The following is a 26,177-nucleotide window of genomic DNA, read 5'->3' on the forward strand; positions in this document are numbered from 1 at the left end:
CCAGCAGACGACACAATGAGTGCAGAACATGACTGACCAGCAGACGACTCAATGAGTGCAGAACATGACTGACCAGCAGACGACTCAATGAGTGCAGAACATGACTGACCAGCAGACGACACAATGAGTGCAGAACATGACTGACCAGCAGACGACTCAATGAGTGCAGAACATGACTAACCAGCAGACGACTCAATGAGTGTAGAACATGACTGACAAGCAGACGACTCAATAAGTGCAGAACATGACTAACCAGCAGACGACACAATGAGTGCAGAACATGACTTACCAGCAGACGACTCAATGAGTGCAGAACATGACTGACCAGCAGACGACACAATGAGTGCAGAACATGACTGACCAGCAGACGACACAATGAGTGCAGAACATGACTGACCAGGAGACGACTCAATGAGTGCAGAACATGACTAACCAGCAGACGACACAATGAGTGCAGAACATGACTGACCATGAGACGACTCAATGAGTGCAGAACATGACTGACCAGCAGACGACACAATGAGTGCAGAACATGACTGACCAGCAGACGACACAATGAGTGCAGAACATGACTGACCAGGAGACGACACAATGAGTGCAGAACATGACTGACCAGGAGACGACTCAATGAGTGCAGAACATGACTTACCAGCAGACGACTCAATGAGTGCAGAACATGACTGACCAGGAGACGACTCAATGAGTGCAGAAAATGACTGACCAGGAGACGACTCAATGAGTGCAGAACATGACTGACCAGGAGACGACTCAATTAGTGCAGAACATGACTGACCAGCAGACGACTCAATTAGTGCAGAACATGACTGACCAGGAGACGACTCAATGAGTGCAGAACATGACTGACCAGCAGACGACTCAATGAGTGCAGAACATGACTGACCAGCAGACGACTCAATTAGTGCAGAACATGACTGACCAGCAGACGACTCAATGAGTGCAGAACATGACTGACCAGGAGACGACTCAATGAGTGCAGAACATGACTTACCAGCAGACGACTCAATGAGTGCAGAACATGACTGACCAGCAGACGACTCAATGAGTGCAGAACATGACTGACCAGCAGACGACTCAATGAGTGCAGAACATGACTGACCAGCAGACGACTCAATGAGTGCAGAACATGACTTACCAGTAGACGACTCAATGAGTGCAGAACATGACTGACCAGCAGACGACTCAATGAGTGCAGAACATGACTGACCAGGAGACGACTCAATGAGTGCAGAACATGACTGACCAGCAGACGACTCAATGAGTGCAGAACATGACTGACCAGGAGAACGACTCAATGAGTGCAGAACATGACTACCAGCAGACGACTCAATGAGTGCAGAACATGACTGACCAGCAGACGACTCAATGAGTGCAGAACATGACTTACCAGCAGACGACTCAATGAGTGCAGAACATGACTGACCAGGAGACGACTCAATGAGTGTAGAACATGACTGACCAGCAGACGACTCAATTAGTGCAGAACATGACTGACCAGCAGACGACACAATGAGTGCAGAACATGACTGACCAGCAGACGACTCAATGAGTGCAGAACATGACTGACCAGGAGACGACTCAATGAGTGCAGAACATGACTGACCAGGAGACGACTCAATGAGTGCAGAACATGACTGACCAGCAGACGACTCAATGAGTGCAGAACATGACTTACCAGCAGACGACTCAATGAGTGCAGAACATGACTGACCAGGAGACGACACAATGAGTGCAGAACATGACTGACCAGGAGACGACTCAATGAGTGCAGAACATGACTGACCAGGAGACGACTCAATGAGTGCAGAACAAGACTTACCAGCAGACGACTCAATGAGTGCAGAACATGACTGACCAGGAGACGACTCAATGAGTGCAGAAGATGACTGACCAGCAGACGACTCAATGAGTGCAGAACATGACTGACCAGGAGACGACTCAATGAGTGCAGAACATGACTGACCAGGAGACGACTCAATGAGTGCAGAACATGACTGACCAGCAGACGACTCAATGAGTGCAGAACATGACTAACCAGGAGACGACTCAATGAGTGCAGAACATGACTTACCAGCAGACGACTCAATGAGTGCAGAACATGACTAACCAGCAGACGACACAATGAGTGCAGAACATGACTGACCAGGAGACGACTCAATGAGTGCAGAACATGACTGACCAGGAGACGACTCAATGAGTGCAGAACATGACTGACCAGGAGACGACTCAATGAGTGCAGAACATGACTGACCAGGAGACGACACAATGAGTGCAGAACATGACTGACCAGCAGACGACTCAATGAGTGCAGAACATGACTGACCAGCAGACGACTCAATGAGTGCAGAACATGACTGACCAGCAGACGACTCAATGAGTGTAGAACATGACTGACCAGGAGACGACTCAATGAGTGCAGAACATGACTGACCAGCAGACGACTCAATGAGTGTAGAACATGACTGACCAGCAGACGACTCAATGAGTGCAGAACATGACTGACAAGCAGACGACTCAATGAGTGCAGAACATGACTGACCAGCAGACGACTCAATTAGTGCAGAACATGACTTACCAGCAGACGACTCAATGAGTGCAGAACATGACTGACCAGGAGACGACAAAATGAGTGCAGAACATGACTGACCAGGAGACGACAAAATGAGTGCAGAACATGACTGACCAGGAGACGACTCAATGAGTGCAGAACATGACTGACCAGCAGACGACTCAATGAGTGCAGAACATGACTGACAAGCAGACGACTCAATTAGTGCAGAACATGACTGACCAGCAGACGACTCAATGAGTGCAGAACATGACTGACCAGGAGACGACTCAATGAGTGCAGAACATGACTGACCAGCAGACGACTCAATGAGTGCAGAACATGACTGACAAGCAGACGACTCAATGAGTGCAGAACATGACTGACAAGCAGACGACTCAATGAGTGCAGAACATGACTGACCAGCAGACGACTCAATGAGTGCAGAACATGACTGACAAGCAGACGACTCAATGAGTGCAGAACATGACTGACCAGGAGACGACTCAATGAGTGCAGAACATGACTGACCAGCAGACGACTCAATGAGTGCAGAACATGACTGACCAGGAGACGACTCAATGAGTGCAGAACATGACTGACCAGGAGACGACTCAATGAGTGCAGAACATGACTGACCAGCAGACGACACAATGAGTGCAGAACATGACTGACCAGCAGACGACTCAATGAGTGCAGAACATGACTGACCAGCAGACGACTCAATGAGTGCAGAACATGACTGACCAGGAGACGACTCAATGAGTGCAGAACATAACTGACCAGGAGACGACTCAATGAGTGCAGAACATGACTGACAAGCAGACGACTCAATGAGTGCAGAACATGACTGACCAGGAGACGACTCAATGAGTGCAGAACATGACTGACCAGCAGACGACTCAATGAGTGCAGAACATGACTGACCAGCAGACGACTCAATGAGTGCAGAACATGACTGACCAGGAGACGACTCAATGAGTGCAGAACATGACTGACCAGCAGACGACTCAATGAGTGTAGAACATGACTGACCAGGAGACGACTCAATGAGTGCAGAACATGACTTACCAGCAGACGACACAATGAGTGCAGAACATGACTGACCAGCAGACGACACAATGAGTGTAGAACATGACTGACCAGGAGACGACTCAATGAGTGCAGAACATGACTGACCAGCAGACGACTCAATGAGTGTAGAACATGACTGACCAGCAGACGACTCAATGAGTGCAGAACATGACTTACCAGCAGACGACTCAATGAGTGCAGAACATGACTGACCAGGAGACGACACAATGAGTGCAGAACATAACTGACCAGGAGACGACTCAATGAGTGCAGAACATGACTGACAAGCAGACGACTCAATGAGTGCAGAACATGACTGACCAGGAGACGGCTCAATGAGTGCAGAACATGACTGACCAGCAGTCGACTCAATGAGTGCAGAACATGACTGAACAGCAGACGACTCAATGAGTGCAGAACATGACTGACCAGGAGACGACTCAATGAGTGCAGAACATGACTGACCAGCAGACGACTCAATGAGTGTAGAACATGACTGACCAGGAGACGACTCAATGAGTGCAGAACATGACTTACCAGCAGACGACACAATGAGTGCAGAACATGACTGACCAGCAGACGACACAATGAGTGTAGAACATGACTGACCAGGAGACGACTCAATGAGTGCAGAACATGACTGACCAGCAGACGACTCAATGAGTGCAGAACATGACTGACCAGCAGACGACTCAATGAGTGCAGAACATGACTTACCAGCAGACGACTCAATGAGTGCAGAACATGACTGACCAGCAGACGACTCAATGAGTGCAGAACATGACTTACCAGCAGACGACTCAATGAGTGCAGAACATGACTGACCAGCAGACGACACAATGAGTGCAGAACATGACTGACCAGCAGACGACACAATGAGTGCAGAACATGACTGACCAGGAGACGACTCAATGAGTGCAGAACATGACTGACCAGCAGACGACTCAATGAGTGCAGAACATGACTGACCAGCAGACGACTCAATGAGTGCAGAACATGACTAACCAGCAGACGACTCAATGAGTGCAGAACATGACTGACAAGCAGACGACTCAATGAGTGTAGAACATGACTGACAAGCAGACGACTCAATGAGTGTAGAACATGACTGACAAGCAGACGACTCAATGAGTGTAGAACATGACTGACCAGCAGACGACTCAATGAGTGTAGAACATGACTGACCAGCAGACGACTCAATGAGTGCAGAAGATGACTTACCAGCAGACGACTCAATGAGTGCAGAACATGACTAACCAGCAGACGACTCAATGAGTGCAGAACATGACTGACCAGCAGACGACTCAATGAGTGTAGAACATGACTAACCAGCAGACGACTCAATGAGTGTAGAACATGACTAACCAGCAGACGACTCAATGAGTGCAGAACATGACTGACCAGGAGACGACTCAATGAGTGCAGAACATGACTGACCAGCAGACGACTCAATGAGTGTAGAACATGACTGACCAGCAGACGACTCAATGAGTGCAGAAGATGACTTACCAGCAGACGACTCAATGAGTGCAGAACATGACTAACCAGCAGACGACTCAATGAGTGCAGAACATGACTGACCAGCAGACGACTCAATGAGTGTAGAACATGACTAACCAGCAGACGACTCAATGAGTGTAGAACATGACTAACCAGCAGACGACTCAATGAGTGCAGAACATGACTGACCAGGAGACGACTCAATGAGTGCAGAACATGACTGACCAGGAGACGACTCAATGAGTGCAGAACATGACTGACCAGCAGACGACTCAATGAGTGTAGAACATGACTAACCAGCAGACGACACAATGAGTGCATAACATGACTGACCAGCAGACGACTCAATGAGTGCAGAACATGACTAACCAGCAGACGACTCAATGAGTGCAGAACATGACTGACCAGCAGACGACTCAATGAGTGCAGAACATGACTGACCAGGAGACGACTCAATGAGTGCAGAACATGACTGACCAGCAGACGACACAATGAGTGCAGAACATGACTAACCATCAGACGACTCAATGAGTGCAGAACATGACTGACCAGCAGACGACTCAATGAGTGCAGAACATAACTGACAAGCAGACGACACAATGAGTGCAGAACATGACTGACAAGCAGACGACTCAATGAGTGCAGAACATGACTGACCAGGAGACGACTCAATGAGTGCAGAACATGACTGACCAGCAGACGACTCAATGAGTGCAGAACATGACTGACCAGGAGACGACTCAATGAGTGCAGAACATGACTGACCAGCAGACGACTCAATGAGTGCAGAACATAACTGACAAGCAGACGACACAATGAGTGCAGAACATGACTGACAAGCAGACGACTCAATGAGTGCAGAACATGACTGACAAGCAGACGACACAATGAGTGCAGAACATAACTGACAAGCAGACGACTCAATGAGTGCAGAACATGACTGACAAGCAGACGACACAATGAGTGCAGAACATGACTGACAAGCAGACGACACAATGAGTGCAGAACATGACTTACCAGCAGACGACTCAATGAGTGCAGAACATGACTGACCAGGAGACGACTCAATGAGTGCAGAACATGACTGACCAGCAGACGACTCAATGAGTGCAGAATATGACTGACCAGGAGACGACTCAATGAGTGCAGAACATGACTGACCAGCAGACGACTCAATGAGTGCAGAACATAACTGACAAGCAGACGACACAATGAGTGCAGAACATGACTGACAAGCAGACGACTCAATGAGTGCAGAACATGACTGACAAGCAGACGACACAATGAGTGCAGAACATAACTGACAAGCAGACGACTCAATGAGTGCAGAACATGACTGACAAGCAGACGACACAATGAGTGCAGAACATGACTGACCAGCAGACGACTCAATGAGTGCAGAACATAACTGACCAGCAGACGACTCAATGAGTGCAGAACATGACTGACAAGCAGACGACTCAATGAGTGCAGAACATGACTGACCAGCAGACGACTCAATGAGTGCAGAACATGACTTACCAGCAGACGACTCAATTAGTGCAGAACATGACTGACCAGGAGACGACTCAATGAGTGCAGAACATGACTTACCAGCAGACGACTCAATGAGTGCAGAACATGACTTACCAGCAGACGACTCAATGAGTACAGAACATGACTGACCAGCAGACGACTCAATGAGTGTAGAACATGACTGACCAGCAGACGACTCAATGAGTGTAGAACATGACTGACCAGCAGACGACTCAATGAGTGCAGAACATGACTGACCAGCAGACGACTCAATGAGTGCAGAACATGACTGACCAGCAGACGACACAATGAGTGCAGAACATGACTGACCAGCAGACGACTCAATGAGTGCAGAACATGACTAACCAGCAGACGACACAATGAGTGCAGAACATGACTAACCAGCAGACGACTCAATGAGTGTAGAACATGACTGACCAGGAGACGACTCAATGAGTGCAGAACATGACTGACCAGGAGACGACTCAATGAGTGCAGAACATGACTGACCAGGAGACGACTCAATGAGTGCAGAACATGACTGACCAGCAGACGACACAATGAGTGCAGAACATGACTGACCAGCAGACGACACAATGAGTGTAGAACATGACTGACCAGCAGACGACTCAATGAGTGTAGAACATGACTAACCAGCAGACGACTCAATGAGTGCAGAAGATGACTGACCAGCAGACGACACAATGAGTGCAGAACATAACTGACAAGCAGACGACTCAATGAGTGCAGAACATGACTGACAAGCAGACGACACAATGAGTGCAGAACATAACTGACAAGCAGACGACTCAATGAGTGTAGAACATGACTGACCAGCAGACGACACAATGAGTGTAGAACATGACTAACCAGCAGACGACTCAATGAGTGTAGAACATGACTGACCAGGAGACGACTCAATGAGTGCAGAACATGACTGACCAGGAGACGACTCAATGAGTGCAGAACATGACTGACCAGGAGACGACTCAATGAGTGCAGAACATGACTGACCAGGAGACGACTCAATGAGTGCAGAACATGACTGACCAGCAGACGACACAATGAGTGCAGAACATGACTGACCAGCAGACGACTCAATGAGTGCAGAACATGACTGACCAGCAGACGACTCAATGAGTGCAGAACATGACTGACCAGCAGACGACTCAATGAGTGCAGAACATGACTGACCAGCAGACGACTCAATGAGTGCAGAACATGACTGACCAGCAGACGACACAATGAGTGCAGAACATGACTGACCAGCAGACGACTCAATGAGTGCAGAACATGACTGACCAGGAGACGACTCAATGAGTGCAGAACATGACTGACCAGCAGACGACTCAATGAGTGCAGAACATGACTGACCAGCAGACGACTCAATGAGTGCAGAACATGACTGACCAGCAGACGACTCAATGAGTGTAGAACATGACTGACCAGCAGACGACTCAATGAGTGCAGAACATGACTGACCAGCAGACGACTCAATGAGTGCAGAACATGACTGACAAGCAGACGACTCAATGAGTGCAGAACATGACTGACCAGCAGACGACTCAATGAGTGCAGAACATGACTGACCAGCAGACGACACAATGAGTGCAGAACATGACTTACCAGCAGACGACTCAATGAGTGCAGAACATGACTTACCAGCAGACGACTCAATGAGTGCAGAACATGACTGACCAGCAGACGACTCAATGAGTGCAGAACATGACTGACCAGCAGACGACTCAATGAGTGCAGAACATGACTGACCAGCAGACGACTCAATGAGTGCAGAACATGACTGACCAGCAGACGACTCAATGAGTGTAGAACATAACTAACCAGCAGACGACTCAATGAGTGCAGAACATGACTGACCAGGAGACGACTCAATGAGTGCAGAACATGACTGACCAGCAGACGACTCAATGAGTGTAGAACATGACTGACAAGCAGACGACACAATTTTCAGATTTCTAGTACGAGCATTGAGCTGAACTTTCATATTAAACATCATATCATTATCTGCTTCAGTTATTTGTTTTCAAAAGAATATCTATGTCTATTAAACATGTAAAAAACATGTTTACTTTTTAAAACAGTTTGTACGAATGTTTTTTCATACGTGATTGGGGAGATCTATTTCAGCCTTGGCCTCAACGAAGAGCTCCGTGAGATCCCGGAAGTCGCCCATCACCGCCAGATGTAATGCTGTGTTACCTTGCTGGAGTGATACAGTAATGTTGCGGTAAAAAGGAGATTGTCTTTTATCCGAGCTGTGGGAACACGGAGCTTCGTGCATGTACGAAAAGTGTCGTCACTCTCTGCGTTAATAGTACTGCATAGGCTAATCTGGGGCGACACTTAACGCACATTCATTAAGTGCCGTATTCCGAAGGCGCGGCTTATATACTATACAACTTAAGAAATTGATTGTTCATCATATGCTCTATATCTACTTCTCACTTAACTAACGCTCGAATGGGCATTGTCGGCTCAGTTTTTACTTAATTACTAGTACTCCAGGGTACTCTTATATATACTAAAAAGTCCCCGGGGTAAAGGAAATATACTTAAATGTAACCCGGACTCTGGCCGGATCCATACATTTTAATATATGTTCCGTATCAAGGGTACATTGTAGTATACTTTATACAAAATGACCAAATGAGCTTAACTTACCTCACCTTAAAAAAAAATTCTTAGTAACAATAGCATCTTTATCACCATATCAGTAGATCTATCACAAAAAAGCAAATGAAAATATAAATTATATTCTTTGTGGTTTTATTTTCAAACACACAATAATACACTGAGAAATCTTGTGTGCACGAATTTTATGACGATAATTATGTCTGATGAAGTTGTTGGTCATAAGATTATGATACTGTACAGACACGGACTTACATGGTTCTGTGAGTTGATATTAGCACCGTATTTGATGAGCAGTTTACACACGTCCATGTGGCCCCTTGATGCTGCACAGTGCAAAGGCGTGGTCTCCTTCTAAGAATGGGAGAGGCGGAGTTAACGTGAAATATTTGAATATAGCCTCATTCTGAGAAAACCGGGCTTAATGCATGTACGTGGAGTGTCGTGTTGCTAGTGCAGTCTGAACAAGCTAATAACCAAGGACGACACTTTCCGTTTTATATGGAATTTTTTGTCTCTTCTTAGCGAAAATCTATGTAAGACGGCAAGTGTCGTCCCTGATTAGCCTGTGCGGACTGCACATGCAAACCTTGTACAAACGCAAATGCATAAAGCACAGTTTCCCATGAAGGAGGCTCAATGTGAGGTCAGGGTGGGAAGATTGAGTTGAAAACGCACATGTTCACACATTTGAAGCCAATTAAATGTTATTTTAGCAGTTGGTCTCATAATCGAAAGTATTCGTATCAAATGGGCCTATCCGTCACATAAGCTCCTTAACAGTACTCCAAATAGTAAACAAATGGAAAAACACACTATAGTTAAGTGAATAAAACATACACAAATAATAAATGTAAGAAACCGACTACGGTTACTTCTTTTAAGCAATCGTTAATTTAGTCCTTTTTTTCATTTGAGAAAGTTGTACATATATTATGCTTGTAGTGCTGTTGTTGTGTTGTTTTTTATGAATTTGTGTGTGGCCCGCAGTGATGCAATATTTTTTTTCTTAAAAAAAATAAGTGTACATGTAGTTCTTACGATGGTTTCCGCGTCCTGACCCGCGTTAAAGTCTGCCAGCACCTCCACGGTGTCGACGTGACCTGACTCGGCCGCTAAGTGGAGCGCTGTGCGACCTTCCTGTTGCGCAGATAGAAACGGATAGAATGAGCTTTGATCTCTTGAAAGACGAGGTATGTGAGTAAAGTGTCGTCTCATATTAGCATGTGCAGTGCGTTAAGGCTTAGCAAGTACGATGCGTTCATCCAATCTAGAAGGAAAATGTCGTCCCTGATTAAACTGCGGACTGCCCATGCTTTTATGGGACGACATTTTTACGCAAATGCATTAAATTCAGTGTACCCAGAACCGGGTTTATATTATACAAACTCTTCCGCGAAGGTTACCTCCATAGCGGTAACCACTGAAATCATGGGTAGAATCTTCCCTATTTTGCAAGTCAGTGCACTTTTCAATAGTGAAGTCCGAACAGGCTAAGCAGGGACGACACTTACCGCTTTTATGGTTATTTTCGGATTAAGGAAGTCCCATGTGAGCAACAAGTGAACCCGGTACATACAGTAACTCATTTCAATTACTCCGTGTTTGGTTATCCAATCACTTACTGCGTCTCTTTCGTCCACGTGCACGCCGACCATGAGCAGACGCTTGACCACTTCGTGATGCCCGTGCCTCGCAGCCACATGCACGGCCGAGCTGCAGTCCTGAAACACGTGACAACACGTGACTGCAGCAACATGTGACATTTTATATGCGTGACTAAAGCAACACGTGACAATACGTGACCACAGGCAGTTTACACACCTAATCATCGCCTATAATGTAACGTCTGGAAAAGTTTAATCTCTGAACCACGCGTAACCTCTGGATAACGCATTACCGCTGGGCAATCTATGACCTCTGGACAACGTGTAACCTCAGGACAATAAACCACCGGTTCCAGCGATATGGGTAGTATAATGTCATAGTAGAAGACTCTATACCATATAATAAACATAGCGATAGCAGAATGTACGTCATTGGTTTCAATGATATACATGTAATTTTAATAATGAAATGGTTGCTGGGAAATAAACAGTGGTTTAAGACAATTAAGTACGTGTTGAGGGCTACTATCCTCGTGTTTCAATAAAACTGTATGCAGTCGAAGAGGAATTATACTGTGGATTTCAACGATATATAACGCAGACAACGAGGGCTTTACACCATGGCTTTCAACGATATATAATGCAGTCAAAGAGGGCTTTATACGGTGGGTTTCAACGATATATGATGTAATTGAAGAGTGCTTTATGCCGTGGGTTTTAACGATATATAATGCAGTCAAAGAGGGCTTTATACCGTAGGTTTCAACGATAAATGATGCAATTGAAGAGGGCTTTATACCGTGGGTTTCAACGATATATAATGCAGTCAATGAAGGCTTTATGCCGTGGGTTTCAACGATATATAATGCATTCAAAGAGGGCTTTATACCGTGGGTTTCAACGATATATAATGCAGTCAAAGAGGGCTTTATACCATGGGTTTCAACGATATATGATGCAATTGAAGAGGGCTTTATACCGTGGGTTTCAACAGTAAATACTGCAGTCGAAGAGGACTTTATACCTTGGGTTTCAACGATATATGATGCAATTGAAGAGGGCTTTATGCTGTGGTGGATTTCAACAATAAATAATTTAGTCAAAGAGGGCTTTATACCGTGGGTATCAACAATATATGATGCAGTGGAAGAAGACTTTATACATTGGGTTTCAGCGATAAATAATGCTGTCAAAGAGGACATTATACCGTTAGTTTCAACGATATATAATGCAGTCGAAGAAGACTTTTTACCGTGGATTTCAACGATCCATAATGCATTAAAAAAGGATCGTGGTTTTTGACGATTTATAATGACATGAAAGCATACTTTATACAGTTGACTTCAACAAAATACTTGTTAAATGTAATACAAGCGGACTTTATTCATTGGCTTTAGACGATAAACGTATTTGTTTAATATTTTAGTAGAATTCTTTATACCAAGGGTTTCGACGATAAATAACGGAGCGATATAGGGGGTTTCGACCATATATAACGCATTGAAGAGGACTATATACCATGGGTTTCGACGATATATAATTTAGCGACAGGGACTGCATACCATGTGCTTCGACAAAATGTAACGTAGTGGTAGCGGACTACACACCGTCGGTTTTGACGATACATAATGTAGTAACAGCGGGATTTATACCGTGGATGTGAACCAGATATAATATGTGGTAGTGGAAGGCGTGGTTTTAAACGAAAGTGGCTAGAGTCATCAATTGTTGGCGCAATAAGTGTCCATAAATTTAGCGTGATTTGTGAGCCACTGCTTACACAATCTCGTTTATTGATGTCACATCGGAGGTCTATCAGACGCATGACGGCGTCTAGGTGGCCCTCCTCGGCGGCAATGTGAATGGAAGTCTTGTCGTTCTGAAAGCACACCAGAAGGCATGGACAACATACCATACCAGGGCTGAGACAATAATGCTCATGCGCTCAAAGACCACATCGATCTTCTTGACTTACTAGATAATCAAGTTCAATTATTTGAGTAAACATGTATTTGTCAACAACATCAGTATTGTTCTCGGCTGTTTCGATTTTTCAAACATATACCAATACAATGAGAAATACTTAGTAAAATGTACACCTGCCGCAGTCAGTATTGACTTTTAGGAACAAGATTATGTCGTCATTTACGTCAGTGCAACACTTGAATGGGAGCGATTACGAGATGACGATGATCCTCGTTTTGACAAAAACAGGACTTAATGCACGTGCGTAAAGTTTCATCAAGATTATCCTGTGCCATCCGCACATGTTTATCAGGGACAACACTTCACGCCTTTCTTGCATTTTTTGTTTAAAGGAACTCTCTTCTTAGTGAAAATCTAGTTTAGGCGGAAAGTGTCTTAACTGATAAGCTTGTGCGGACTAGACCCAGTTTTCACAAAACGAGGCTAACGATGATTATGAAAGCGTTGTGTAACGTGGGTGTTTAATACGCCTACCTTCTCTGCAACATTGATATCCACGTTCTCGAGCGTGCCGCAGATGAAGTTCATCACGTGGATGTGGTTGTTCTGTGTGGCGCAGTGCAGCAGCCCCATACCTTGCTGAAACGACACGGCAGAAAACGTGACCAATACACTCGACTTATACTCGTGACCAACACACTCGGCAAAAATACTTGACTAATACACGTGGCATAGACACGTGACCAATACACGTGACATTTGACGCGCGACAAATACACGTTACATAGACACGTGACCAATACACGAGACATAGACACGTGCTTAAAGCACGTGGCATAGACACGTTGCAAATACAAATTACACAGACACGTGGACAATACACGCGTCAAATACACGTGGCATAGACACGTGAAAAATTCACGTTATACAATGGCCAAGTGACCACAAGAACTAGGCTTAATGCACGCGCATAACATGTTGTTCAGGATGTGAAGATGTAGTCCTCACAGGCTGATCCGGGACAACAATGTATGCCGATAGGTCTAGAAGAGACTTACTTGACATACAAACTGCATGTGCCATTTACGGACCATTGAAATGATTTTCCTCGCGACAAAACATTCCATCTTCATACTAGATTAATTGCATATTTCAATTTGAAAAACACAATGGTCTGCATGGAACATTCTTCGACAAAACCCACGTAGACATCAATACACGTATCAATACATATTCGTCGAAACAAAGCGTGGCTTTTGAAATAAAGAATTGAAATGACTCTCGGCTTTCCAAATGATAAATCATATTGGTAATTAACTTTTAAACATACTTTCATCCCTTCTAAACTCGCACAATCTACATGTATCTACCCTATTTGTGCACGAAACCACCGCGCCGGCGTTCACCAGGAAGCGCAGGACGTCTATATGTCCATAGAGGGCTGCCCATAGCACCGGTCGCATCCCGTACTGCAAGAACACGTATAAACATGAGCCCAATGCCACACTGTACTGCAATAACACGTATAAACATGAGCCTAATGTCACACTGTACTGCAAGAACACGTATAAACATGAGCCTTATGTCACACTGTACTGCAATAACAAGTATAATCATGAGCCTTATGTCACACTGTACTGCAAGAACACGTATAGACATGAGCCTTATGTCACACTGTACTGCAAGAACACGTATAAACATGAGCCTTATGTCACACTGTACTGCAAGAACACGTATAAACATGAGCCTTATGTCACACTGTACTGCAAGAACACGTATAAACATGAGCCTTATGTCACACTGTACTGCAAGAACACGTATAAACATGAGCCTAATGTCACACTGTACTGCAAGAACACGTATAAGCATGAGCCTTATGTCACACTGTACTGCAAGAACACGTATAAACACGAGCCTAATGTCACACTGTACTGCAAGAACACGTGTAAACATGAGCCTAATGCCGCACTGTACTGCAAGAACACGTATAAACATGAGCCTAATGCCACACTGTACGCAATGGAATAATAAGGATCGTATCTTTTACCATAGTGCGAAAAGTGGGCACAGCGGCCAAGTGGTAGGATGCTGGGCTAGGAATCGGCAGGTCCCTAGTTAGAACACCTCTTCGAGTACAGGATTTTCTGAGCCAAACATAATCCACCGCTTGCTACTCTCCACACAGGCGTAAAAATCGGTACTTGTGAGGGATATAAGCCAACGTGCCGTGGCTGCATACTGCGCCGAGCCTTACGGATGGCTTATATCCCAGTTTTCAGGGGCGGGCGGGCGGGGGTGGGTGGGGGGCAAATGTAGAGGTAGGCTGAATAGAGTAAATAGAAATAGTCTGTGCAATACTTGAATTGGAATTATCTATGTTTCAAAATGTGAATTTATGTTTGTGTTCTTGTTCTTTTCAGCCTCTTGTTGTTATTTATATTATCTAAAATATGTTTCAATTCAAACATGGTATGATTTTGGACATTATAATTGTGCTAAAAGATGTGGTCTGAAGCATGAATAGCGATTTGAAAAATCAAGTTAATAAATCCAGGGCCGCTCCTAAGCAGCCTGCTAGCTTTAATAACCGGCGTTCATTCTGACATACTATTATTCAAATGAAGAGACCGTTTTAATGATGCAGTTAATTTGAGCCTACTTGTTTTCTTGCCAGAGTGCGTTTTTCCATTCCCAGTGGAAATACTGGCATGGTTTCATTTCGCTTTCTGAATATAATTATTTGGTTTCGTCGAAATTTATTTGCTCTCGATATTATGGAAATTCGGAGGTTGTTTGCACTTTCAAAAACAGACACATATATACACGGTTTGAATAAATATTGCACTTCATATGAACGTTCACGCTAATTTGAGCAATAGAATGTTTAAATGACAATAAAAAAACTTGCTTTTATGTTGCACTATTTTGATATGAATGTTTGTTAGATATAATATGGAATATGGGTAAAACAACGAAACCCAGAAATGTACCGTGCGACTATGAGTTTTAAACATAATATTGTTGTTGCTGTTGTTTTGTTTTGCTTTTTAAACATGCGCATCATGATGCGGACTACTTTATGTGCACTTGAAAGAAAATCCGAGGATCGGGTTCCTTATGGTGTCCATGTGGAGGTAAAGCGTTAGGAACGCAACTGAATGAGTAAGGGAAGCAGATACGCAATGCTAACTAAGGAATCGCTCACAAATCGCTCGAGGCTATTGGGACCATACTGCACTCTACATTGTAGAAGCCTATTTGTATTTGATAGTGCATTTCGTTAGTGTTGGCTTTCAGAAATTATTGAATTTCTGTTAATATTATATTAACAGAATATTAATCAAATATGAGCAGCGCTCGGTGAAAACCGCGCTGAATGCATGTGTGTAAACTATCGTCCAAGATTAGCCTCTGTTGTCCAGACAGGCTGATCAGGGACGACACTTTCCGCTTTATTGGGATTTTTGTTTTATGGAAGTATCTTATTAACAAAAATAAACAGTTTAGACAAAAAGTGTCGTCCTTGATAAGCCTGTGCAGACTGCACATGCTAATCTGGGACAATACTATACGCACACGCAAAAAGCCCGGTTTTCCAGAAAGCGGTCCATGTGTGTTTATTGTTACCATATACCTTATCTTTGGCCTCGAGATCAGCTCCATGCTCGACAAGAATTTCCACGATTGGCATATGACCCTTTGCGCATGCCCAGTGGAGAGGCGTGCGGTCAAGCTGAGAAATATATGTGTACGGTGTATTGAGGTATAACACTTGTGCATGTTATTGTCATCTTATAGTTATAGTAATAAGATTTGTTCTAATTTAATATCTTCGTTGTAAACATTATTGTGTTATTGATTCAATATATTTGATTTTCCTCATAACAAAGGTGTGTGTGGGTCGAGTTCATCCCACTCCACACCGTACGGATTTAATATTTTCAAAACATGTTATCGGTCAATATTTTCCAAACATCTCGTTGGTCAATATTTTCAAAACATCTCATTGTTCAATATTTTAAATTATTAAGTTTTGATTACAATTTGTTGTGTACTCGTCGGGCAAGAAACGTATTAAATTTATCTAGTGTGCTGACTGCGATCGACAATGGCAATGGTATATTTTTTTCCTGTAACTACTTTATATGAAACATTTTGTAATGCCGATATTTGGCTGAACATTACGGAGTGAAAATATTCTTTACCGATGAAATATAACATTAGCCGCGGTAAGCCAACATAAATCTATAAAACATGCTGAACCATTTTGAGCCATGGTCTAACATGAACTTTCAATAATGTAGCACACATAATTTTCTTTAAAAAATACATAATATGGAAGAAGTGAGCCTCGCTCTGGGATAACGTTGATTAATGAATGTGCGTAAAGTGTCGCCCCAGATTAGAATGTGCAGTCCGCATACGTCTAAAAGGAACGACACTTTCTGATTGTATGATTATTTTGCTTAAAGGAAGTCTCCTCGGAGCAAAAATCAGGTAAGGCTGAAAGTGTCGTCCCTGATTAGCCTATGCTGACTGCAGTCCCTGATTAGCCTATGCTGACTGCAGTCCCTGATTAGCCTATGCTGACTGCAGTCCCTGATTAGCCTATGCTGACTGCAAAGGCATTATTTCCAGTTTTTCCAGAACGAGGCTTAAACGTACAAGCGTGTGCCCTACTGTGAATGTTCTTACATTGTTCTTACAGTTTATGTCAATCTTGTCTTGCAAGATCTTCTCTACTGCGTCCGGCTTATTGTTCTTGCAGGCCTCATGAAGCGCCACCTCGCGCCGCAGCACTGAAAATGGGTGTCGACAATCTTAAAAAGATTCACATATGGGTGAATTTTAACGTACATAATATACCATACAATTTTTTTATTTGGCATATTTAAGCGCTTGAACATAAAAGAACAAAAACAATAACACCAACGGGACTTGGTTTAGGAAAACGGCGGACGATCCCACCGGGATTCGAACCTGTGTAGTGTTAGTAGAAGAAGAAGAAGTAGTAGTAATGGTATTAGAAGTAGTATTAGTAGAAGTAGAAGTAGAAGTAGTAGTAGTAGCAGTAGTAATAAAAGTAATGTAGTAGTAGTAGTAGTAGTAGTAGTAGTAGTAGTAGTAGTAGTAGTAGTAGTAGTAGCAGTAGTAGTAGTAGTAGTAGTAGTAGTAGTAGTAGTAGTAGTAGTAATAGTAGTTGTAGTAGCAGTAGTAGTAGTAGTAGTAGTAGTAGTAGTAGTAATTTAGACATTTGTCTTTGGGATGTATCCGCCTATGAACACAAGGTAACGTGAAAAGTGAAAAGTAGCATAGTTTGATGTAACCAGCCAGTGAATATTAACACAAAAGGTGGCATACTAGTATATCCGGTCGGCAAATGCGTACAAAGTGGGATGCAACCGGCCAGTAAATATGTACATAGTGGTATGTATCCTCTATTAAATATTTACATAGTGGGATTTATCCGGCCAGGATATATCTATAGTGGGATGTATCCAGGCCATTAAATATCTACACAGTAGGATATAACCGGCCAGTAAATATAAATAGTGGGATGTCCACAGGCCAGTAAATATTAACATAGTGGGATGTATCCGGCTAGTGTATATTTACGTAGGGCGTTGCATGATAGGACCGTCGTCGGACTTTTCAAAGTGGTCAGGCTGTAAGTGCCGGAGGCCTGCGAGCGCCGAAGGCGCGAAGCTACTAGCGGGGTCTGGGGGCATGCCCCCCCCCCACCCCCCGAAATTTTTTTTTAAACATAAAGGCTAGATCGTGACATCTGGGAGGTTTTGAGGCCAAAGTGCACGATATTTCTAAGTTACACGGCGCCACATCAGGCTCCATATTATTTGCAAATGCAATAAACTAGGGAAAATAGTTTGAAGAAATCCATTTCCATTCACTCCAGTTGTTAATTTGCTAAGTTGCAGTAACTTGCTGTAACGCCTTTCAAATTTTCCAAATACACAGCTGCGCCTTTTTCCTCGAGCAACGAACTCCGCTGCAATTTTAGTTAAGTCAAGAGCGTCCGTTCTTTGTTAATGAACGTGCAAAATCATAAGGTTGTTGAGTCTAGTTTGGGACATTGTGCTTCTCAGATATGTCTTGATTCTCCGAAGCGCAGAGAACGTTGTCATTGTCAGTAAGATTCGTATAAGTGCCGCAACATCTGAGTAGATCACCCGCAATGTAGGTGGAAGCTTGCGCATATATAGTAGTCAAGTACGTGTGACAGTCGGATCTGGCTATTGTGTTGTTTAGAAAAGTGTGTTTCAATGTCTCCAATTGAACTTTCAGCGTGTCCTTGATTGTCATCTGAATAAAATTCAGTCACAAAGAGAATCTCTTCACTGTAGTGCCCCTAGCTATACCATGCAGCCTTAGCAATAAGGTCTTCTACATGTCTGAGTACTTTTAGACCTGGCTGATCAAACCTGTCCTTGACACAATGTATAACCAGATCAAGAGCTTCAAAGTATGTGTGTCTGTAGTGGTCAGCCACGGAATCGGGGAAAAAATGTTCGGCTTCTCCCAAATGAAACCGCTTGGGTACTTTTCGTTTTCTTGGCATCGAGTTCATCGACGTCCAGATTATCTGCCTTTTGGTTCACATCATCGAAGAACTGATTGAATACCTTTTCATTTCTTAATGTTTTCAGTGTGTCAATTGTCAGCATGGCCATTCACTGGCCTTCTGATGCAGACAGGTCCTGGTGCTGCAAACCTTTGCTCAGATTGTCAGTATGGCGCATCAATGACTGACCAAGCATGATGACAAATAAAAAGTCAAAGGATTTCATCTGTCCTTCAACACCTTAAATTCTGGCTCTAATGTCTGTGTCTTTAAATAAAACGTTTGACTCTTCCCATAAACTTTGAAGGTCTTCATAGTTGACTACAACACTCTGGAGACTGTTTGCCTTCACAGTCCAACGGGTTGGACACAGTGTACGTACTCCAGGAGTTTCAGGGGCTAAATCGTGCTTAATGTTTTTCAAAAAGACTGCCGCGTTTTGGAGAAAAGTTTAGACATCTCGTAGGTGGTGTCAAGAGCATCACGCATGATTTTCAATTGTTTAACTGTGTCTCATTCTGCTAGGTTCGGTGTATGCCCATAACAGTGGGTATATACTGCCCTGGGTACTCTGCCGCTTATTTGTTTAGCAACACCGTTCTTTTCCCCAGACATATTACTAGCGCCGTCGTACCATTGCCCGCGGTAGTTTTTCATCGATAGGTTCAGGCGAAGAAGGCAGTCTTCTATTGTGCGTTTAAGTGTATTGGAATCTATAGTGTCAACTTAGTAAAGTCCAATAAATTCTTCATGAAATAAAATATGTCTGATCCAGATGAGATTAAAGTCTCTATAACGCTCAAAATCAACGAACATTTCGTAAAGTATTTCGTAAAATAAAGTTAACACCTAACCAACCAGTGTTCCTTATAGCAATAGCCACAATTTCAACGCTATATGTGGTATGATTACATAGATTTTTGTAGATACAAAATGCTCGTTTTTATTTATTTGTGACCACAATAAATTCCATGCTAATTTCCTGCGAATATATCTATTGATACGACACACCAACACTAAAATGGTACCATGTTAAATTGATATTATGGACATCTAACAGTTTATAGGTGCCTATCGCAACCGTTGTTTATTTTTAGTGTTTTCACTTCTTATACATGTACACTTATATTTGTTTATGCAGCATCAACATACTAAAACAATATCCCGGAAAGAGAAAAATAATTCATTTGAATATCAACCGTACTTTCGTTTGACAACTGATTATGCATGCACGATGTGAATCTAAATTTAGTTTTAGTGCAGCTTCGTTCATACGACACAAAGACACAATTTTGTTTTACGGTTCATTTCGGATTACAGGACTGGGTGAGTCATGTAAAATATCGAATATAAAATAAATAAAAAAACAACTGGTAGCAAGATGGGTTGCAGATAATTGCTCAGTTACCACATTTTAACTCTATAGACCTGTTTATTCTTTTCAGCTCAATTCAACAGTGAAAAATTCCCATAATATCACTTAAAAACCATAATAACTAGAAATGGCGCGGCAGAGGCCGACGCGTATCCCCACGCCGAATGTTTGACCTAGGTGTGCCCCAGGGTTGGTAATGGGGCCATGCATAGCTGAGATTGACCGTATTGTCATAAGAGAAGTTCATCATCAATTAGAAGTGAATTGGTGTAGAAATGAAGAAGTTATAGTAAAAGGCAATTTTGGGTGGGTGTGACATATGTGGGCAGGGCGCCCCAGGGTTGGTAATGGGGCCATGCATAGTTGAGATTGACCGTATTGTCATAAGAGAGGTTCAGTATCAATTTGAAGTGAATCGGTGTAGAAATGAAGAAATTATAGTAAAAGGCAATTTTGGGTGGGTGTGGTCTATGTGGGCGGGGCGCCCCAGGGTTGGTAATGGGGCCATGCATAGTTGAGATTGACTGTATTGTCATAAGAGAAGTTCAATATCAATTTGAAGTGAATCGGTGTAGAAATGAAGAAATTATAGTAAAGGCAATTTTGGGTGGGTGTGGTCTATGTGGGCGGGGCCCCAGGGTTGGTTATGGGGCCATGCATAGTTGAGATTGACCCTAATGTCATAAGAGAAGGTCAGTATCAATTTGAAGTGAATCCGTGTAGAAATGAAAATATTATAGTAAATGGAATTTTTTGGTGGGTGTGGCCTATGTGGGCGGGCGCCCCAGGGTTGGGATTGGGGCCATGCATAATTGAGATTGACCCTAATGTCATAACAAAAGTTCAGTATCAATTTGAAGTGAATCCGTGTAGAAATGAAAAAATTATAGTAAATGGAAATTTTTGGTGGGTGTGGCCTATGTGGGCGGGGCGCCCCAGGGTTGGGAATGGGGCCATGCATGGTTGAGATTGACCGTATTGTCATAGGTGAGGTCCAGTATCAATTTGAAGTGAATCGGTGTAGAAATAAAGAAGTAAATGTAAAATAACCTAAAAAAATGAGTGATAATTTCTGACGCGGCCCCACCCCAACCCCTATAACTTTTGACCCAGGGGTCAGATCAAAATTCCAAATAGTGCAGGGTCGCACATATGCTCATAGCTACCATGTGTGTAAATTTCAAGGTTCTAGTGCTTTTAGTGTAGGAGGAGATAGTGGCCAGGACGGACGGACAGACGGACGGACGGACGGACGGACGGACGGACGGACGGCGGAGATAACCACAATATCCCCACCTTTTTTTCAAAAAGCGTGGGGATAAAAACGAGCATTTTGTATCCACAAACATCTATTTTACCAGATCACATCTGGCGTTGAAATTTCGACAATGACCATAAGGAACAATGATTTTTAATTGTTTAGCTTTATTTTACGAAATATTGTACGAAATTTTCGTTGATTTTGAGTAGTAATGTTACTTTAAGCAATTCATCTCCTAGCTCTCCTAGCTCAGCATTCTTTTCTTTTCTCTTTTTTGTGTCAAAAACCGGCCCACGACGGCCTTGTTAAATTATTCCGGCCAGTCATACATGTATACGGTCACGCGAACTGTGAATATAAGCACAGTGGTATGTATCCGCCAGTGAATATTAATATAACTAAACTTAATAAGGCTTCGATGTTAAACCAGTACAAGTATTTTAAGTGTGTAAATATGCTTTTATTATGCTAATTAGCCAGTTACAGTTTACAATGCAATTGCCTTTTAACAAGATGTCGAAGCGTAAAACCCAAGTAGATGCAAATTTGTTGTCTGTTTCTCATTGTTATACGCCTTAAATGTTAAATTCCGATGCGTACATTTTAAGAAAAGTGAATGCCTATTTTCAAATATATATAAATATATATATGAAGAAATTAAATATATGATTTAACCAAAATACACGAATAAAGAAAGCACAATCAGGGTGTTTTACCCACCTGTACAATTTTATATTTTACTAGTGTATTATTTAGATAAATTAACACAGCATTTCCTTTACCAGTGATATTTAAAAATACACATTCAAGCTTGGTATGAGACAAACAAGTTTGCAGTAATACATAATAATCACTACTCTCAAAGTTAGACAAAGTTACGTATTATTCAACTTAGACATCATATAAACGATATTACTTAAGAATCCTGTATGCACAAGTTACATACCCATCCTTGCAGCTTTCACTCCAGGTATGTTTTAAACACACACATAATTCATATTTCAAAATAAGTTTAAATATGTATTTGCGGTAGGTTGCCTTAAACCAGTGATGCTTTATACGGGTAACATCTTCCCAATCTTTACAAATGTCATCACGGTGGGAACAGCGTGAAATACAGACGGATTACTCGGCATTATTACAGAGCGTGCTTTGGTGCAAAAAGCGTAAACAATTAACCACAATCGGTAAAGCTGATTATGCAAAGAAAACTTAAATCATTACAATGTCATTTTTATAAAGAACGAAAGTGTATGTGTTTATTTCTTGAATCAAGTTGTATTATAAATTATGCAATCGTGTGTTTTGGTTTTATCATTTATTTTTATTCAGACACGGTTCACACTATTTGCTCTACACAAGTGTAAATGCAAAAAGAATAAATACTATCGGTATAGTATGTTTATAAATATACACATCGACATTATATAAAATATCAATCCAACAAGACTTATATCTATCTAATATCGTGAACAACCTAAGGGACAGTTTTATTTCTTACGCATTACGTGCTTGATTAATAATGGCTGAAGATATTACGACGCGATGCTTTGGTAATTACGAGTGGGAGACACCTGTGTCTCTGCAGACTGCAGACACAACATGGAGTGTTATTGCTATGCACATGACGTCACATATAAGTCTCGCTCTGGGAAAACGGGGCGTTTTGAATGTGCGTAAAGTGTTGTCCCAGATAAGCATGTGCAATACGCACAGGCTATTCAGGAATGACACTTTCCGCTTTTATTGTATATAAATTTTCAAAAGAAGATTATGTTAAGGCGGAATATGTCGTCTCTGATTAGCTTGTGCGGACTGTTAGGCTAATCTGGGACGAGACTTGAGACACATGCATGAAGCTCCGTTTTCTCAAAGTTGGGCTCATATTCTGTTTTTAATTGCGCGATTATGGTCGCGATGCCATGAGCACCAGCCAGAGCAGTATTGTTTCTCAATCAGAGAGAATCCATTGTTAATATTGAAAAACTAGACGACCAAAAGCCCAGTTGCGCTCACATGAGACCAAAAGACAGTTTAGTAATCTTATCTGCTGTTGTTATATTTGTGTTATAAATGTTCTTTTCGACCTAAGCCACGTATAACACAGAATAAATGTGATATTTATATTGGACAATTGTTATGTTATTGCAAGGTTTGGAAATTTGGCAAAGAAGAAGGCTTCTGATTGAAATCTGATTTAAAGTAAATCATCTTTGATTTATAATTTATTTTTATCATGTAATACAAGAAAACTGCATTACCTCGTGTCTGCCAAGCATTTTATCGGACTATTGACATATTCTCCCGAAACATGTATTATCGTATGAACATATTTTCTGAGCAAGTTTCTTGACGAAACGTGATTTGTTTTTTACTGACAATGTTGCATTTAAGTCACACAATAAAATATGCCCCTGCCCCGGCTTTCGAAATTGACTTAGATAAAAAAATTATATAACTACATTTATTGGTTATCGAGTTTATCGGTGGTTGGGTAAAACGTATTTCGTACAAATAAATACAAATAAAGACAAATAAATACAAATTTTGACATCAATACATTTCATATCATTAAAGGCTTATGCATTTAACAGTGTCGACCAGCAATACATTGGAAAGTTTGTTAGAAGAAAACGATACATACCGGGTAAACATGCATAAAATTCGTAATTCATGCACAATATGATGCTTACGCGTGTCATTTAGACGTAAATCAAGCCAAGAAAACATTGCAGTACAGAAATGGGCCGCGGTCTGTGAAAACTGGGTTACATGCATGTGCGTCAAGTATCGTTAAAAATAAGCCTGTGCAGTCCAAACAGGCTATTCAGGGACGACACATGCCACCTAAACTAGATTGTTGCTAAGAAGAGACTTTCTTTAAACCAAAAATATCATAAAAGCGGAAAGTGTCATCCCTGATTAGCCTGTGCGAACTGCATAAGCTTATGTTGGACGTCACTTAACGCACCTGCATTTAATCCCCCTTTCACAGCGAGGCTCAATTATAAGATGCAAGTTTACTACAGGACACTTACTTGCAGTCGGCTGAAGGATGGTTGACATTCCACAGTCGTCCACACGGACTGTTTTCTTGGAGTCATCGTCAATCTGAAATCCACGTGGTAGACAAAGTGAGTCTGAACGAAACATCGCACGTGCGTAATGACAGTCACTTGCAAAAAAGCACGTTATGTTTGATAGCTCGTTATATTTGATAACTCGTTATATTTGATAACAGGTTTTCGTGAAAGCTCTTGCAAACTGTCTTCCAAAGTGACATTGCCATTCAAAGCAGTGAAATCCATCTATCGTATCACATTTTGATTACCGGTAGATCAATTATATCATACAGTCAGGAAACACATTAAACATTAGGAATGCTTTGGGATTTGGCTCCATTCTAAATCTGTTAAAATATATCCATCGTACAGTATAGTACAGTACTCGGCAGTATACAATTACTCTGGAAATCTATCATCTAATCACGAAAAATAAAAGTTCGTTTATTAACTAACGTGCAACGATCCATGTTTCTAATCGTGTGTATATATTTATTAAATTTCCACCAAAAATATGCGTTTCTTTCACATTCCAATTATTAAGTATGAGCATATATATATACATTCCGTGTCTTTACGCACACACATCGCGATATCTTTCCGACCATACGTTATCCGTATGTGCACAACGAGTCAATGCGAGATGCCCACAAGATTAATCTACAACGCCAATGTCTACACCATCAAAATGTTTATGACATACGATCAATGCATATATGGCAATAATCCCTTCTAAGTTTCATATTCCGTTAGGCAAACAGCTTGTAATAATATTAGCGCGAGGATCTACCATTAACATTGGGCTCAGCGCGGGAGAAAAGAAGCAAGACAACCCGCAGCATTCCATAGGTCTAGATGCAAATATGAACACGACACGGGCGTCGTTTAGTTTCATAAATACCGCATGAAATGAATGGTAGTATTGCTCAACTTGCTTTCTATAAAAAACTGTGTATCTTTAAACTGGTAAATATAACTAAAGATAACTTAGTCGATGCATCTTGTTAAGCTATTATCATAGTATTTTCAACCGTTTTCACTGCATAACACTACTATTAG

General features: G+C 42.2%; 1 protein-coding gene across 1 annotated transcript in view; it reads right to left on the reverse strand.

Annotated features, from left to right (window-relative positions):
• LOC127879761 (ankyrin repeat and death domain-containing protein 1A-like) overlaps positions 1 to 26,177 on the reverse strand; it is a 48,274-nt gene extending 22,097 nt beyond the window's left edge. Inside the window, exons 1-10 of the mRNA XM_052426808.1 lie at positions 25,095 to 26,177; positions 17,536 to 17,639; positions 16,475 to 16,573; positions 14,211 to 14,309; positions 13,375 to 13,479; positions 12,695 to 12,793; positions 10,933 to 11,031; positions 10,349 to 10,447; positions 9,563 to 9,661; positions 8,781 to 8,879 (exon numbers count right to left, since the gene is read on the reverse strand). Of these exons, the coding sequence (XP_052282768.1) occupies positions 8,781 to 8,879; positions 9,563 to 9,661; positions 10,349 to 10,447; positions 10,933 to 11,031; positions 12,695 to 12,793; positions 13,375 to 13,479; positions 14,211 to 14,309; positions 16,475 to 16,573; positions 17,536 to 17,639; positions 25,095 to 25,209 (1,017 nt within the window). The 5' untranslated portion in view covers positions 25,210 to 26,177. The remainder of the gene's footprint in view (positions 1 to 8,780; positions 8,880 to 9,562; positions 9,662 to 10,348; positions 10,448 to 10,932; positions 11,032 to 12,694; positions 12,794 to 13,374; positions 13,480 to 14,210; positions 14,310 to 16,474; positions 16,574 to 17,535; positions 17,640 to 25,094) is intronic.

The sequence above is a fragment of the Dreissena polymorpha genome, chromosome 4, assembly GCF_020536995.1.
Source record: "Dreissena polymorpha isolate Duluth1 chromosome 4, UMN_Dpol_1.0, whole genome shotgun sequence".
Classification (NCBI taxonomy): Eukaryota; Metazoa; Mollusca; class Bivalvia; order Myida; family Dreissenidae; genus Dreissena; species Dreissena polymorpha.